This window comes from Delphinapterus leucas, chromosome X (assembly GCF_059928025.1).
Source record: "Delphinapterus leucas isolate spDelLeu-1000000601 "Yukka" chromosome X, BTC_Dleu_Yukka2, whole genome shotgun sequence".
Lineage (NCBI taxonomy): Eukaryota > Metazoa > Chordata > Mammalia > Artiodactyla > Monodontidae > Delphinapterus > Delphinapterus leucas.
The window spans coordinates 25740853-25757990 of record NC_143150.1 but is presented as its reverse complement, the minus strand read 5'-3'; the positions used below and the strand labels follow the sequence as shown (position 1 = coordinate 25757990).

Below are 17138 nucleotides of genomic sequence, written 5' to 3'. Positions count from 1 at the left end.
GGGACTAGCATTCCTGCTGAGGAAAGGGCATAAAGAAAAGTGGGGGTAAGGAGAGCATACAGATCACTTTAGTGCAAGGAGGGATTTATGCAGGAAGCAGAAGTAGAAGATAGGCTGGAGAGAGAGATATGGAATAGTTTGTACTGGGCTTTTGGTAACAGGCTAGGATATCTGAAGGTTTTCTATAGACAACAGAGAACTGTGGATGATGTTAGGGTAGAGAAGCAAAGTTGTGGGACTATTAATTGGGCGGGAACATGGCAGTATAGAAATAGAGTAAAGTGCCTGGCTAGGTTGAGTTTTTACATGATGGGACACCCAGTATAAATATTCTGCAGATGGCTGGAAAGGGAGGACTACTCAAATTTGGGGAAGACATAGATTTCAAATAATCTGTATAGAACTGATAACAAAAGACTTGAGAATGGATGAAATAACTACAGGAGAATACAGAACGAGGACAGAAGTTCAACTACAGAACTATGACAATGAAAAATACGATTAAAAGCCCAGCAGTATGTTGTATATGAAAATCCAGTAAAATACTAGCCTAGGGAATACCTGGAAGCCCTTTATAACCCACGAAGGCATACAGATCAGAGTTTAAGAGACACTACCTTAAGGTAAAGACCAGTAAGAACTTGGGAGTGAAGGAAGAAGAACAAGAAGAAAACTCTGACATACCTGTTGAGCAGTCAGATCCTGTCCACTTGGGATCGCAGCTGCACGTTCCAGTGTCCAGGAGAAAAGTCCCGTGTCCTGAGCACTGCTCTTGACATATGGGAAGTGGCGTTTCACAGTTGATTCCTCCCCAACCAGTAGAACAGTGACATTCTCCTTTTACACAGATGCCATGGCCAGAACACATTGGGTCTAAGCAGTCCTCTGAAGGCCCCAAAAAGGAGGGAAAAGGTTGAAAGTAAACAGGTGTGGCCAGTTTACCTTAGGACAATGAAACTGAGATACATTGATTTCCTAATATTATATCATTTATGCTGTTTTAATTAGGCAATAAAATGACTCATGTAAACGCTGTGTTCAAACCAGAATATTATTAGCACTTAAAAACATGGTAGGCTATCATAAAGGTTGCAACCTAAATTTAGAGGAAGGAAACCACACATATGTTATGTGAAATTATGAGCAGTGTATAGTACTCCCACGCAAATGGGTCGGTGGACCAGTGTGGGCCTTCAATAAGAATTCCTTGGCTTTGTAAGAAAGATCAAGAATTTTTAGTAAGTCATTCCTCGTCTTTTCTGAAATTGGAATCATAGTTCCCAGAAATGGCTTTTATTTGATGTGTCTAGAGGAGTTTTTATATATATTTAAGTTTGGATTATTTAAGGTATTAGGTGAGGTGACCGCTGTTTCATGAAATCATACAATATAATCAATTTCTTATAGTTTCTCATTTATCCCTAAGAAGCACTGAAAATGAAACATTTTTAACGTAATTTCAAAATTCTTTTCCTCGTGGCTTCTCTTTCTACCAGGATGCTGTGACATAGTTTTCAATGCTTTAGAATATCACAGACTCAATTATATTTGTCTCGGATTCTGTGAAGTCTGGAAATTTTTGGACACATTCTAACAAACACTCTATTTTAGAAGTAGATTCCTATGTTTGCCTTGGGGAAAATCATTTTGTGCTTTTAATTGAGTGACCATCCCACGGGAAATGGGAAAGTTGATTTCCAAATTTTTGATCTTCCCATACAAATAAGATGAGACCAAAATAACTTAACCATGATGAGGATGTATGCTTTGGATTACTTTTCCAGCAATGGAAATAGACTAATACAATCTGCCATCATCTGCAAGACTGGCCTACTTTCAGGGTGTGGCATGTACCATGGAACAGAGTAAGTCTAACTAAGCAGTATTATAATTAGTGTTATTGCCATTATAATTAGCCCATGATCTCAGGGTCATTAGCACAATGCTTTAATACCTGAGCTAATCAGCAAATAAACACCAGAAGGTACATCTGATTTCAGCCGCTCATTATTTGGAGGGAGAGGAAAAGTCTAAAATGTAGAATATTGTTTCAGAAGGAGGTAATTTTATTACATCAAAATACAATAATCTTAATAAATGATATAGTATTTAACTTAATATAGTTTCTTTTTTTAGAAGGCCACCTTCAATGAATAGGCAAGTCATACGTAAGTAAGAGGCACAAAGTCATATGGCTGAAAGGACCAGGTTGCTAGTATACATGAATGAGATGGGCTGGATGTAAGAAAACAGGGTGTCAAATGAGTTGAAAATTACACCCCCACGAAAACCTGCCCATGGATGTTTACAGTAGCTCTATTCATAAGTGCCTAAATTTGGAAACAGCCTTGATGTCCTTCAACAGATGAATGGATAAACAAACTGGTATATCAAGACAATGGAAATTCAGTGAAAAGTAAATGAGCTATCAAGCCATGGAAAGACATGGAGGAGACAAATTCATGTTGCTAAATGGAATAAGCCAGTTTTAACTTTTCCATACTGTGTGATTCGAATTATATGACATTCTGAAAAAGGAAGACTACAGAGACAGTAAAACAGTGGTTGCCAGGGGCTGGAGTAGGACGAGGGATAAATAGGTGGAGCACAGAGGATTTTTAGGGCAGTGAAATGATTCTGGATGATACCATGATGGTGGATACATGACATTATCCATTCAGCAAAACCCATATAATGCACAATACCAGGAGTGAACCCTAAGTAAACTATGGGCTTTATTTAGTTACTAATCATAATGTACCAATATTGGTTCATCAATTGTAACAAAGGTACTTTACTAATGCAAGGTGTTAATAATAGGGGAAACTGTGTGTGTGTGTGTGTGTGTGTGTGTAGGGGTGAGGGCTATATGGGAACTCTGTACTTTTTGCTCAATTTTTATATCAGCCTAAAACTTCTCTAAAAAATAAAGTACATTAATTCAACAATTAAAAAAACAAACAAACAAGGTGTGCTGGGAATAAGTGTCCAGTTTAAAGGAAGCTGCCGCTAATTGGCTACAATCATTGCCACCACATAGGAATGTGGGTCCAAGGTTACCAGATTTTCTAGTTGTTCAAGAGAAGCTAGAAACAGAGACTTTTATATGACATTTCTCTATTTTAAATTTTGGGAAATACGTCACATTAAACGACAACGAAAACACCACCACTACTTTGTGAATCAAACAAAACCCATCCATGGGCCCAGTTCAACCTGTGAGCTCCTGGCTTGTGATGTCTGACTTAAAATATTTTTTGTTAAAAAACTGTATTTGAAAAGTTTATACCTTTAAACATGGTATTCCTTGCTATCTTGGTTATTCTGTAAATTTTCTTAGTGGCCCCTAGAAGGCAAAGATAAGCTAAGTCTTTTTTCCAACGACTTACAAGATTTAAATTAGAAGGGTCTAAATTAATTAGGTTAAATGTTTTTCAGGGCAGACTGTAGATGTTGTGACAGACACCATTTTTTGGTGAATGTCTGTGTGTCCATATAGCATCTGAATGTACAACTTAAATATCATGATTGCAGATGGATTCCCATAAAAACAGCTTCCAAAAGTAACTCAGGAACTCTACTGCCTTCCCTAGGCCCAATGACATTCATATTGGAACAGATACAATCTTTACACCAAAATTCTACTATGGCTAATGGGAAGTGGAAAGCTAAACTCTGGCTTGCTCATGGAGTGGAATGAGATTAAACTCTTTAAAATGCTGTGTAATCGTCTCAATGAGCCATCTTTAAAAAGCAATTATAGTGCATTTTCAGCAGTCTCTTTCCTGAACAACAGTTGTGATGAGACCATCTCCCATGGTAATGGTTTAATATTATTTCTGAAAACAGTCTTATTTGAGGAATGTGACATGAAAAAGGTCTGATTACTAGTAAATTTATTTTCCAATGTGTCTTCTTTAAATTATAAAACTATTACTATTTTGAAGTATGTTTTGTAAATGATAAAACTATTGTGTGTGTATGTGTAAAGGCTCCTTTGGGGGTGAATTTTAATATAAAGGCACTGCCTCAAAACTCATTAGTGGTAAGTCTACTTCCTTAGGCATGGACGTCAAGTTTCAGCAGGAGGTATGTAAAAATAAACAATATAAAGCAATAATAATAATGGTAATTACAAATCACTCCCAAAGAAAACATTCGTGAAATGGTTCCAAGTGTGCACGTATTATTTTTATTATGTGCTTTAAAGTAAGATGTAGCCTAGTGCACTCTGTAATAATGAAAGCATGTAAATTAACGCCTAAAATCATCAGTATGGAAATTCTCAAGTTATAAAACAGTGTTAAAACGAGGGGGGAAATGCCATTTTTCACTACTGCTCTGCAAGGGCCACAGATAAAGCCTCATGTTAATATGAGAGGCTGTCAGAAGAGACACGAACTCCCCCACTCCATGTACGAAGGAGACATGTTGAGCATTTAATGGTTTGCAAAGACCACTTACATCTCTACTAGAAACCCAGAATGACACCTTGGACAATTCAGTGAGAGAAAAGCCTGGAGCAACAGATTAACACAGGGCTCTGACCTTCCTCGCATATTTCTCCTTTGTATCCTGGCACACAGATGCAGACTCCCATGATGCAGGTGCCGTGGCCAAAGCACGTTGGGTCAATGCATTGCTCTTCTGGAACGTCGCACTCTGGTCCCTTCCAGCCATTTCGGCAGACACAGTGTCCTTTCTCGTATTCTCCGTTCCCACCACACAGCACAGGGCACGAATCTGAAGGTTGGCAAATGAACTTGTAATGTTCGCATAATGCTTTTAAAATCTCCAAAGAGCAATTCTCTATCGATTCTCGTATAATATTTCTGGTAAAAAAAATTGTACTATTTCTGTCTTACCATTTATTAAATTGGCACATGTTCGTGATTACAAACAGAATTTTCCTCTTATGGGACTGGGGGAAAGATAAATTATAAAAACATCCTGAGTGGAGAAATTATTTCAAGTACTTGCTTTTGATTCCACCATACTCTTAAACAATTATTATTATCATCATTATTATAAGCTAGGATTTTTCTCTTTTATGGTTTTTCTTCCTCAAGCAGATGTATGCTACTTTCAGGAAGAAAACCCTGAAAATCTGTAAAACTAGTAGGGAGTTATTCGTATTATAGAATGTTATCTTTAAAAAGTTGTGCATTTAAAGAGATTTATGCTGGACAGATGTCTGTGCCTACCCCACACTGTGCAGACCTTTATTAGAACACTCACTCCGCTTTGTCACTGTTATGTCTCCTTATTAAAAATATGGGCTTTCTGAGGGCAGGGCCTGTACCTTGTCTTATTCATTTTTTCAATACCAGCCATCACCTCTACTTCTACCTCTCACCTCCTCAAGATCTATCAGAGAACTTGGAACCTAGCAAATGCTGTAGAATTCTCTGTTGAAAACAAATATCGTATATTAACGCATATATTTGGAATCTAGAAAAACGGCACAGATGAATCGGTTTGCAAGGCAGAAATACAGACACAGATGTAGAACAAAGGTATGGACACCAAGGGGGGAAAGCGGGGGTGGGTGGTGGTGGTGGTGGTGGGATGAATTGGGAGACTGGGATTGACATGTATACACTGATATGTGTAAAATAGATAACTAATAAGAACCTGCTATATAAAAAATAAATAAAATTAAATTAAAAAAAAAAAGAATTCTCTGTTGAATAGAATTTAATGTAAAGAAAACGGAGTGGCTGAGAAACCTGAGATTAAAGCATTAGCAGACTGAGAACTTTACGAACACATTGCGAATGAGCAGAAAGCATCTCTAAAGTAATAACTGGAAGTCTATGGGGAAAACACAGTGTGATTTATCTACAGCTTTTCAAGAATTAAACTATGGGCAAGTCTAGTTTAAGTCTAGTAAAGTTTGAAAGTTTAACTTCTGCCTTTCCAGTCTTTCCTTTCTAGGCTACTCACGGATTTGGTGACTGTCTACCCCCTCCTGTTTACCTTGGTGTGTACAACCGGTTACCCACTCTGCCCTTTCTTAAAGTTCATCCATTATAAATGAGTTTATGAAGGGAATAGAAGTATCATGGAGTGGTTGGGTCAGAGGATCCAGGTACAAATCCCAGCTGTTAGATAACCTTGGTATTTCACCTCTCTGAGGTTATTTCTTTGCCCATAAAACTGTGATAATAGATCTACATCGTAGGACTATCGTAGGATGTAGGAATTAAAAGAAGTACTGCAAAGTGTTTAGAACAGTGCCTGGCAGAGCAAGTGCTCAGCTTTTGGTAGCGGCAGTTCGGGTGTTGTTGCTATTGCTGCTGCTACTGCCACTCCTGTCCCTTCTCTTCCTCCTATTGCTACTAATTCTGAGTTCTCAAACGACATTGAGCTCCCTAATCAATCAGTGTAACAGAGCAACCTCACCTCTAGCACAGTCAGGCCCAAGGAATCCTGGGAAGCAGTGACAATGGCCAGAGATACACTCTCCATTTCCATTGCAATTGGTCGAACAGTCATCCATTATTTCTGTTAATAGAGAGAAAAAGGAAAAAAAGAACAAACCTATAGATTGTAGAGTCCTTAATTTTTTTCTAAATTGCGAAAACTCTGGGCCTGTAACAATCTTTGCCCTCTGCTGTCCACAAAGCACTTACTATTTAAAATCAGATGCCAAAGATTTCTGTAAGATGTCATATGCAGTACCGAATTATTAAAAGCGCCCTGGATTTGCTGAATTGGCTATTCAGGAATGAAACTAAAAACCAACCTCACCTCTAAAGTGCATAAAGGGTCTAGATGAGTTGTATTCTTATGAGACATTCACGATAAAGCTAAAAATGTACAAGGATTATAAGTCATTTCTCAAAAGCAAAATGGACTTTAAAATGTAACCCAGAAAACGAAGTCTATTGTTTATTTTTCAACTTTAGGTTGTAGCAAATAAAAATTTCTTCTCTTGCACCTAAAATGTTTAATCTACTATCTTGACAGCTTAAATACGATAATCAGTATTTCATTTTCATTAATAAGTGACAACGGAAAGCTTTTAAAGTTAAGTGTTCATATTAAATTCACCACCACTAAAAGCATTAGAACCTAAGTATTTTGTTGAGAAATGCTTTCTTGACTGTAAATGCTTATCAGTTCTTTGCCACTAATTTCCCTTCAATCCATTCTTAGAGAAGAATAGGTTTCAGGGGGAATTGAGAAGGCTTCGAAGGTGCCCATAGGTAGTTGTGGTGACATAAAGATGTGCAATGCAACAGTACTTTGATAAGTCTTGTGTTAAGTAACTTGATTGAAGAGGTATAAAGTTATACAAAAATCAGTCTCTGATGAGGATGTTAAAAACTGTTTTTAGTTTAAAACTGTATTTGAGTATGATAGCATCAAATTCCAAGTCCGTGAACTATTATGATATGCATGTTTTACTCCTGTAGCTTAAAAAAATAATCTTCTCATTACTCTTTTCTGGAAGTTTTCCATAACTTAGCACTCCTGGATTCTGACTTTTATGTTCTAGCCCATTACACTCATAATTCTCGTATGTACCAGTTTTTTCTTTTCAATCCAAATTATCTACTTCATCTAGTTTCACTTGGATAAGCTATTTCCAATTAGAGGGAAATATTCTAGTAAGTAGTCTTGGCATCTTCCATTAAACTATGAGAATTTATAAAGAGAGTTGGGAAATAGCATTTCTTCAGTTGTGGCCTTTTGACCACCTATATCAGTAGGATCACCTGAGGCACTTAAAATGCAGATACCTGAGCTTCACTCCAGATTTACTGAATTTGCCTCTGAGGGATGCAGCCCAGTAATCTACATTCTAGCAAATACCTCAGGTGACTCTACAGGTGATGACCGAATTAAAGCATTGAGAACCAATGCTTCAGATAGTAAATTTCCAGGTTAGAGGAATTCTAGTCTAGACTTGGAGTTCTGCAATAAAAGCAAGAGGAAGAAAGTGGTATCTAGTCCATTTAGGTGATTCTTAGAAAGCTGAGAACGAATCCAGTGGCTGTGTGGATAGCCACCCTATTATCAATCAGAGATTATTCTTCTGACATCTGTGTGAATACATCAGATTCCTTTCTGCAGGTTTATGGTGGCCTGTTTTCTGATTCCTGTGCTAGAAAACTGAACTGGATAAGAAACTGACACGTGGCATTTGCTGAACAACTGGGCTGGCAGGAATGTAACATTTGACAATGAGTTAACCATTTTTAACTCACTAAAACATTAGTTATTTTCAGAAAATCATTAATTTATTTAAAAGGTCATTATGAAAAGGCACAAAGGGTCTTTTTTTCTCTTTTCATTCAGAGATGGAACAATTATTATCTATTTTCTTATCTTGCTTTCTTGTACCAAAAAGTAACGGCAGTTCTTAAATCTACATTTGGATTTCCCCTGCCCTGGATGGTTAATAGGAGGCCATGGAGGAAGCTTTCAAAGGTAAATATACTTGAATTTAATTTCACACCAGGTCCTATTGACAACTTTACGGAAGCAGCCTTGTGGGAATGTAGCTATTATAGAAAAAATGTTGAATAAAGTTTGCTATCAAAATGAATAAAACTCCCTACATCTTATGGACTTATCTAAGAACCGTTCCTGGGCCCATAATGCTGCACAGAGCTTAACACCTGCAATGCAAATGAGAAGAGAAGGCAATATAGGAGGTTTTGGAAGCTGCCATCTCCACTGGGTATCAAAGAGACATAGGGATAGCCTAGGGGCTCCAAAAGGAGGATGGCTACAGCAGAAACACATAAATAACTAGTGATGAAAAAGAATGTGCTTTTCTGTTTATACTGGCCTCCAGGAAGTTTGCCTTCTATCTTTTAAATCTTACTTCAGACTCACTTCCTAGACACCAGTTCATTAGAGTTGAGAATCATTTTAAAGTTCTATGCTTCAAACCCTGTTTTTACGCTACAGCCTAAAGCCCCTTGGTTTCTGCATCTGCTCTGATGATGGGTTTTGCTTCTGGCAGGTTTTCTCATGGGAAAAGCCAAAGCTAACGAATAATCGTATGGAATGAGTATGGTCTAAAGGGCAGGGGTTTGGAATCAGAGATACTGAGTGTCTCCAATCTCAATTTTGCCACTTGCTGGCTGTGAGACTTTACCAAATTATTTACTCATCCCAAGCCTCTGATTCCTTACTTGCAATGTAAGTAGCACTATACCTATGCTATTGAGGTTGTGATGAGAATCAAACAAGATAACTGAATGTAAAGCATCCAGCAGAGTGCTTGGGGCAGAATGGCACTCCATAGATGGTATATATTATCATGTTATTGAGCAGGTTGGCTGAGATTAGGGGATATTGATAACTCTGTCTATACAGCTAGAAAATAACATAATAATATAGGCCAGTAGCTAGCCTATATTAGTCATTCAATAAATGTTGGTTATTAATGCTGTTTTGATCCCTATGAGTAGCAGACCAAATATAGTTAAGATCAATCAACTGATTCTAACATTATCATGAAATAGACAAAGGAGCAACATTTAGAAAAGTTCATACAGACCTTAATTTGTTTAATCAAATACATTATCCTCTTTTTTACTATGATTAAGATAAAGTACAAAAACATACAAATAATGGGGAGAATTTAGAGTGAATAACTTATATACCTTTGACATTTTGGGAAATTTACTTGGATTCTCTTTAAGTGGAATTATAGGAGAAATGTTTCTGTTGCTTCTAATCTTAAAGACAACAGAAAAGTAAAGAAACTGACTTGCATTAGGAAAAGCAAATATGTTGTTGCAGAGGAAACTAACAACTTCACCTCTGGATAATAGAAAATTATATCTCAAAGGTTAGGTTCTTTGGGGGGAGGAAGTAAGGAACAGGAAAAAAACTTCAAGCATGTTTCTGGGTCTACTGATTTTTGAAAGGTTAATAGCTTGGTTAGTGTTTTAACTTGAGCTTAGGGGTAAGGATAACAGGAAGAGAGAAAATCTTCTTCACAAATGTTTTAAATCTTCTAATTCCTCTGATTTCTTAGGAGAAACTCAACCTCTCATAACTCATTAGTATTTGCATTATCAAAACTAGGTCTTGGTGGACAAATATCATGAAAGGTGTGTCTGCTGAATTTGCCCCACTGAATCTGTGAGTGGCAAAACAGTGTCATGACTTAAAATACTTTTTTTTCTAATTTAACAAACACTTTGTCTTTTGAAGATGTAAGATCAGTGGAGTTTTCTCTAGGGGGAAAATCATCAGTGCATTTTTATTGCCTTTCTGATTACTTCAGAGGAAAGTTTTTGATAATCTTGCAGCGGGAATACCATTTTCTACTGACAAAAGGTCTTCAGCATCAAGTAAAAATAAAACATAATTGTTATAAAGAGCAGATGGTATATCTATTAACAGTCAACACAATTTCCTAAACATATGGTTGAACAGGTTAACTAAAGGATAAAGTGGTGAGAGGTGTATAGAAAACTGACAGCTGCAAGATACTGTCCCTTCTTTTAAAAGACATGTGTTTTAGGAAAATTCACACAGTAAAATACTGTGTCTGTGAGTTGTTTACCCTTAGGGCTCTAAATTTGCTAAAGATCTCGGCTTTATTCACACAAAGGGTTATGAGGAATGACTTCACCCAAAAAAATGACAAGAGCTTGCTGTCTCTGATTAACTAGGGTGAAAGTGAATAACAGTGTGTGTAGACATTGTATTAAAAAGAACATGCTTTAAAAGGCTCTGAGTGCAGTGAAAGAGCCATTGTGATGATTTTTAAACTAAACAGTTCTAAAGAAAGAACTTTGAATGACCCAAGTTATTATCCTTAAGACTCTTCTCTAGTCTTAAGTTGTATTTTTAAATCTTAATGGTTCTAGCATCAGTTGTTGTAAAGAAGAACTGGATTGATGCTAGTTTTTTCATTTAAAAAGGTATTTATTCGCTTTTTCTTTTTTAATAGAACTTGAATTAACAGGGCTTCTCTTGCTTATTTCCCTTCTTCATGAAGTTGTTCATCTATGTATTCTCGGTAACAGTATTAATATTATCCAGGTAAGTATTCCTGTTGAAAACATATAAAAAGGAGCGTGGCAAGTAACCTAAAATAGCAGCAAATAAAGGAGCATTTTAAAAATCTTAATCAGCATTTAAACAACATTACTGACAACAACAATATAAACCTTTCTCATTGTGATCTATCCCGAGTAATGACTTTAAGGTAGAATGAGCAATATGCTTAAATAACATCTGTATCACTTTCACCACTGACTGTGTCTTTCTGGAGTTATACTGTCAATTCAAAATCATAGCCAAGGCAGCTTACCAATTGCTGTAGTTAACACAAATACTTGCTCCATCTTTTTTCCATCATTGTAAAATGCCAGATACCAAGGCCCTTGGTCCATATACTCTATGAAACCTGTTTCCTGCAGTGAGGTTAAGATCAGGTTCCGAGGGGAGTGCTGGGTATCATCAGAGCTCTTGGAGTCCTGTTTGACCAGTTGTTTTCCATCCATTAGTTTTACAAAATCAAACTGGAACAAATACAAACACAAATATGAGCCGCTACTTTTACTTCTAAGGCTGATAAACATCTCTCACTTCAGTTGTGCTACTTCATACTTCTTTGCTTTGGAGGTGGGCAAAGTGGGAGAAGAGGTTATTCATTCTTAAGAATATCTAAACCCAAAAGCATATTATTAATTCTGAAAAAAATAACTCTCTACTATATTTATAAATGTTATAAACCTTTCGGTTTTAGAGTATTAAAAATAACTGTTTAAAAATAATAAACCAAGAAATATAAAAATTCTTATTTAGTATTATGCAAGAGAATCTTGATATTTTACTAAAGTATCTGATAGAAGATACTTGAAAATAGACATTCCCCTTGAAATGTTACCATGACCTTCTTTACAAATTAAAAAGAGTTTTACAGTTTTTAAAACAAATAAATGAACAGTTGAAAATTTGAGAACATTCATCATAATTTACTACATTTGTGGTAACATATTTAAATATTCAAAGACCCTGTCCTTTTTTTTTCCTAATCGGTGGACAAGCACATGGCACATGTATCCCAAGCCCCAGATGGTTGTGATTCCCTATGCTACTTCTTAGATGGAGCAGGGCCTCAAATGGGTTCATGTAAGGAAGAGATAAGGGAAGGAAATTAAGGGAAATGATGTGGCAAAGGTTTATAAAAGGGTCTTGTAAACCATAGAGGTTTTACATATTTGTGTTTTTATTAACAATAACAAGGAAAAAGTTTTACCTGCAAGACAAAACGTGCCTTTTTGACTCATTTCCCTCTTGATTCGCATTCCTTTATTGGGACCACAGGTCAGGAATGTATGGAAGCAGCGGAGGAGGTGTGGGCACCAAAGCTAAGTAAGAGGAGGGGGCTGGGAAGGCTCATGACCATCCTGTTCCAGGAAGCAGAACTCAAGTTGCAAGAATATTTTCTTAAACTCCCTTTTTTGAATCTGCTCTGCTAAATGCTAGTCCTTGTTTCTCAGTACCATTTTTTTCATTCGCTTGACTGTGATTATTCTCGATATTTGCTCATTACAAAAACTGTCTGCCTTCACCTTTGACTCCCACATACTTTGCAAGTCACAACCCCTAAACTATTCATCTCACCACTCTCTAAAAGGGTCAAGAAATACCTATAATATCAAATACCTGAGTATGTGTAGGTGGAATGTTTCTTCTGCCATAAATTCCCAGCAGAGAGTCCTTGGCTAAAGAAATATTGAATTTCAGATATATAGGATGGTGGATAGTAATCTGGAAACGCCAGAATAAGCCAGGTGGAATGGTCTGCATGACCTGTGCACCAATGTCAACTTCTCCGGTGTCTATTGCCCGTCCCTTCTGAAACACTGGTTTTAAAAGTAAAGAAAATTATACATAATATTAATCTTAATTTATAAAGCAATGGTTTTTAGATTTTCAAGAACAGGTATATCAAAAAGACTTACTCAGCTCTTTCTTCCTCCTCACCCCACCCATCTTTTAAGACTTTACCCAAATTTAATATCTTCCAAGGAGCCTTCCATAACCAACCACTATATCAGTCTCTCTTTCCTCTAAACTACTATTGCATTTATTTCCATCATTTGAGTCATTTTAACCATTATTTACTGAACTTTGTCTTGATAGCTGTAGGAGATACAAAGATGAGTAAAATACAGCTCTCGCTCTTAAGGAACTTTGAATATAAAAGAGAAAACAGGACAAGTACACAAATATCCACATTGTAAAGAAAAATACCTGAGCTGGGTATACAAAGGAAGGAAAAGGTTTTGGTTGGAGGATACTCATCATTCCTAGCTGTCTCAGTCCCCTTTATATTCTTTAATTTTCTCCTTAGCACTTATCACCACCTAACATAGCACATGTTTTATTTATTTATTGTTTATCACCTGTTTTCTCCCAATAGAATATAAGGTCCATGAGGCTGTGGCTGTTTTGTTTATTGCTTTATCCCCAGTAACTAGACAAATATAGGCAAACAGTATGTGATCAGTACATATTTATTCAATGAATGAATGAAAGAATGAATCAGAAAAGCCTATGTATGGGAAGTGGTACTGAAGATGGGCCTTAAAGGATGGAAAGGGTTTCAACAGAGCTGTTGGGAAGGATTTCCCATGTGAAGGGAACAGCTTGAACCAAAACAAAGAGAGAAACCGTAAAGCTAAGGTGCAGGGTATGGGTATATAGAGAGGAGCAGTTGGAGATAGGGCTGGAGGGAAAGGACGGCATGATATTCTATAGCTCCTTGAGAGCCAGTCCTAAATAGTTTACTTAGTAAAGGATGGAAAGCCATTAAAGGTTTTTAGGAAGAGGGGAGAGGTTGGGTACATTAGAAAGGCTAATTTTGGGACTTCCCTGGTGGCACAGTGGTTAAGAATCCACCTGCCAATGCAGGGGACACAGGTTCGAGCCCTGGTCTGGGAAGACCCCACATGCCCCGGAGCAAGTAAGCCCATGCACCACAACTACTGAGCCCGTGTACTGCAACTACTGAAGCCCGTGCACCTAGAGCCCATGCTCTGCAACAAGAGAAGCCACCGCAACGAGAAGCCCGCGCACCACAATGAAGAGTAGTCCTCTCTAGCTGCACCTAAAGAAAGCCCGTGCTCAGCAACGAAGACCCAACGCAGCCAAAAAATTAAATTAAAAAAAAAAAAAGGCTAATCTTGAGGCAGAAAGTAGGATGCTTTAGAGCAGGAAGGCACAAGAATGATATAGGAATTATGGGGCAATAATTCAGGTGAATGACATGAAGATCTAAATTTAGGGTAGAACCAACAGCTCATGTGGAAAAAGTACATTCCAGTCAATTGTAAAATTAATAAGTGGGACTACATCAAACTAAAGAGATTCTGCACAGCAAAGGAAACAATAAATAAATTGGAAAGGCAACCTACACAATGGGAGAAAATACTTGCAAACCATATGCAGCCATCCCTCAGTTCTGTGGGGAATCAGTTCTAGGATCCCCACGAATCCTAAAATCTGTGGATGCTCAAGTCCCGTATATAAAATGGCAAAGTATTTGCACGTGACCTATGTACATCCTCTCATATACTTTAAATCGTCTCTAGATGGCTTACAATACCTAATACAATGTAGATGCTATGTAAATAGTTGCTCACTTGTGGCGAATTCATATTTTGCTTTTTGGAACTTTCTGGAATTTTTTTCCCTGAGTATTTTTGATTCGAGGTTGGCTGAATCCACAGATGCAGAACCCGAGAATATGGAAGGCTAAATGTATCTGATAAGGCATTAATATCCAAAATATATAAAGAACTTGTACAACTTAATAGCAAAACAGCAAATAATCCAATTTTTAAAAATGGACAAAGGACTCGAATATATATATTTTCCAAAGAAGACATATTAATGGCCGATAGGTATATGAAAGGTGCTTAACATCACTAATCACTGGGGGAATGCAAATCAAAATCACAAAATCACCTCACCCCTGTTTGGTTAGATATTATCAAAAACACAAGAGATAGGGCTTCCCTGGTGGCGCAGTGGTTGAGAATCTGCCTGCCAATGCAGGGGACACGGGTTCGAGCCCTGGTCTGGGAGGATCCCACATGCCGCGGAGCAACTGGGCCCGTGAGCCACAACTACTGAGCCTGCGCATCTGGAGCCTGTGCTCCGCAACGAGAGGCCGCCATAGTGAGAGGCCCGTGCACCGCGATGAAGAGTGGCCCCCGCTTGCCACAACTACAGAAAACCCTTGCATAGAAACGAAGACCCACCACAGCAAAAATAAATTAATTAATTAATAAACTCCTACCCCCAACATCTTCTTTAAAAAAAAGAAAGACAAGAGATAAATGTTGGTGAGGATGTGGAGAAAAGAAAACCCTTGTGCACTGTTGGGAGAAATGCAAAATGGTATTGCCATTTTGGAAAACAGTATGGAGGTTCCTCAAAAAACTAAAAATAGAACTACCATATGATACAGCAGTCCTACCCCTGGGTATATATCCAAAGGAATTGAAATCAGGATCCCAAAGAGATATCTGCACTCCCATATTCATTGCAGCATTATTTATAATAGCCAAGATATGGAAACAACCTAAATGTCCTTCAGTGGATAAATGGATAAAGAAGATGTGAGATTTTATATATATATATATATATATGTGTATATATATATATATATATATATATATATATATTACTCAGCCATAAAATATTACTCAGCCATAAAAAAGAAGAAATCCTGCCATTGGCAACAACGTGGATGAATCTGAAGGGCATTATGCTTAGTGAAATAAGGCAGACAGAAAGAAGTCGATTTCATGGAAACAAGAATAGAATGGTGGTTGCCAGGGCTGGAGGGAGGGGGAAATGGGGTGATGTAGGTCAAAGGGTACAAATGTTCAGTTATAAGATGTTTCGAGGATCTAATGTACAGCATGGTGACTATAGCTAATAATATGGTAATGTATACTTGAAAAATGCTGTCAGTAAATCTTAAGCATTTTCACCACACACACACACACACACACACACACACACACACACACACGAGTTGACTGTGTTAACTATGCAAGGTGATGAATGTTTTAATTATCTTGATCTTGGTAATCATTCTACAATATATATGTATACCAAATCATCATGCTGTATACTTTAAATATATATAATCATATTTGTCAATTATGCCTCAATAATGTTTAAAAAAATCACATATTATCTGGGAAGTGTAAAACTGGATTATCCTGAAGAATGGTACAAATATCAACTAACTTCAGATTATTATAAATTTTAAAAATCTTATAACTTCAAGCATAAATACTAAAAATGAAAAATTTATTTTTTGAACTAGCATAGAGAAAATAATACTGAGATAAAAATCATTTATCTAAACAAAGGTTAGAAGGGGAAGACAGACTAGATGGGACAATTAGAAAACATAAAAGAAGATGGAAGATAAATTTCATATATCTATATCTATAATTAAAAATAAAGAGTAATGAACTAAACGTTTGTGTTAAAAGGTAAGAACCACCATTTGGAATTAAGAAGTAAAATCTAATTATGTTTCTTACAAAAAACATATCTAAAATATAAAGAGAGTTATTTATAATAATAAAACAAATTATTTCCCCAGGAAGAAAAGACAAAAAAAAAAGAAAAAAAATGGAAGAAGACAATGTAAAGGACAGTTCTATAGCAGTGCTTCTCAAACTGGAATGTGTAGGGACTTCCCTGGTGGTCCAATGGTTAGGACTCGGTGCTTTTCACTGCCGGGGCCCGGATTCAGTCTCTGGTTGGGGAACTAAGATCCTGCGAGTTCCCAACTAATGCCCATGCTTCGTGGTCCACAGCCCACATTCTGGGAAGCAAGGTTCTGAGGACCCTGGGAACCTACGTGTGGGGAATGCGGTGGGGTGGTCAAAATTGTAATTTTGTGTGACTTAGTGACAGTAGCAAAAACAGGAAACCTAGAAGGAGCTGGTTAGTATGAGACAATGTTAGTGTATCAGGTCTTTATTATTTCTTGCCATATTTTCTAATTATTTCAGCTGTGCTAGCTTAATATAAGTTTCTTGGGATTCTTTATTATGTGGTGGTGGGGAGGGAAGAGAGAGAAGCAGAGAGGCAAGAATTAGTTTGCCTTGATTTTAAGC

General features: G+C 37.1%; 1 protein-coding gene across 1 annotated transcript in view; it reads right to left on the bottom strand.

The window, feature by feature from the left end:
* TENM1 (teneurin transmembrane protein 1) overlaps positions 1–17138 on the bottom strand; it is a 353672-nt gene that overhangs the window by 257052 nt on the left and 79482 nt on the right. Inside the window, exons 4-8 of the mRNA XM_022561862.2 lie at positions 12652–12851; positions 11291–11501; positions 6406–6507; positions 4549–4743; positions 685–885 (exon numbers count right to left, since the gene is read on the bottom strand). Coding sequence (XP_022417570.2) covers positions 685–885; positions 4549–4743; positions 6406–6507; positions 11291–11501; positions 12652–12851 — 909 coding nt within the window. The remainder of the gene's footprint in view (positions 1–684; positions 886–4548; positions 4744–6405; positions 6508–11290; positions 11502–12651; positions 12852–17138) is intronic.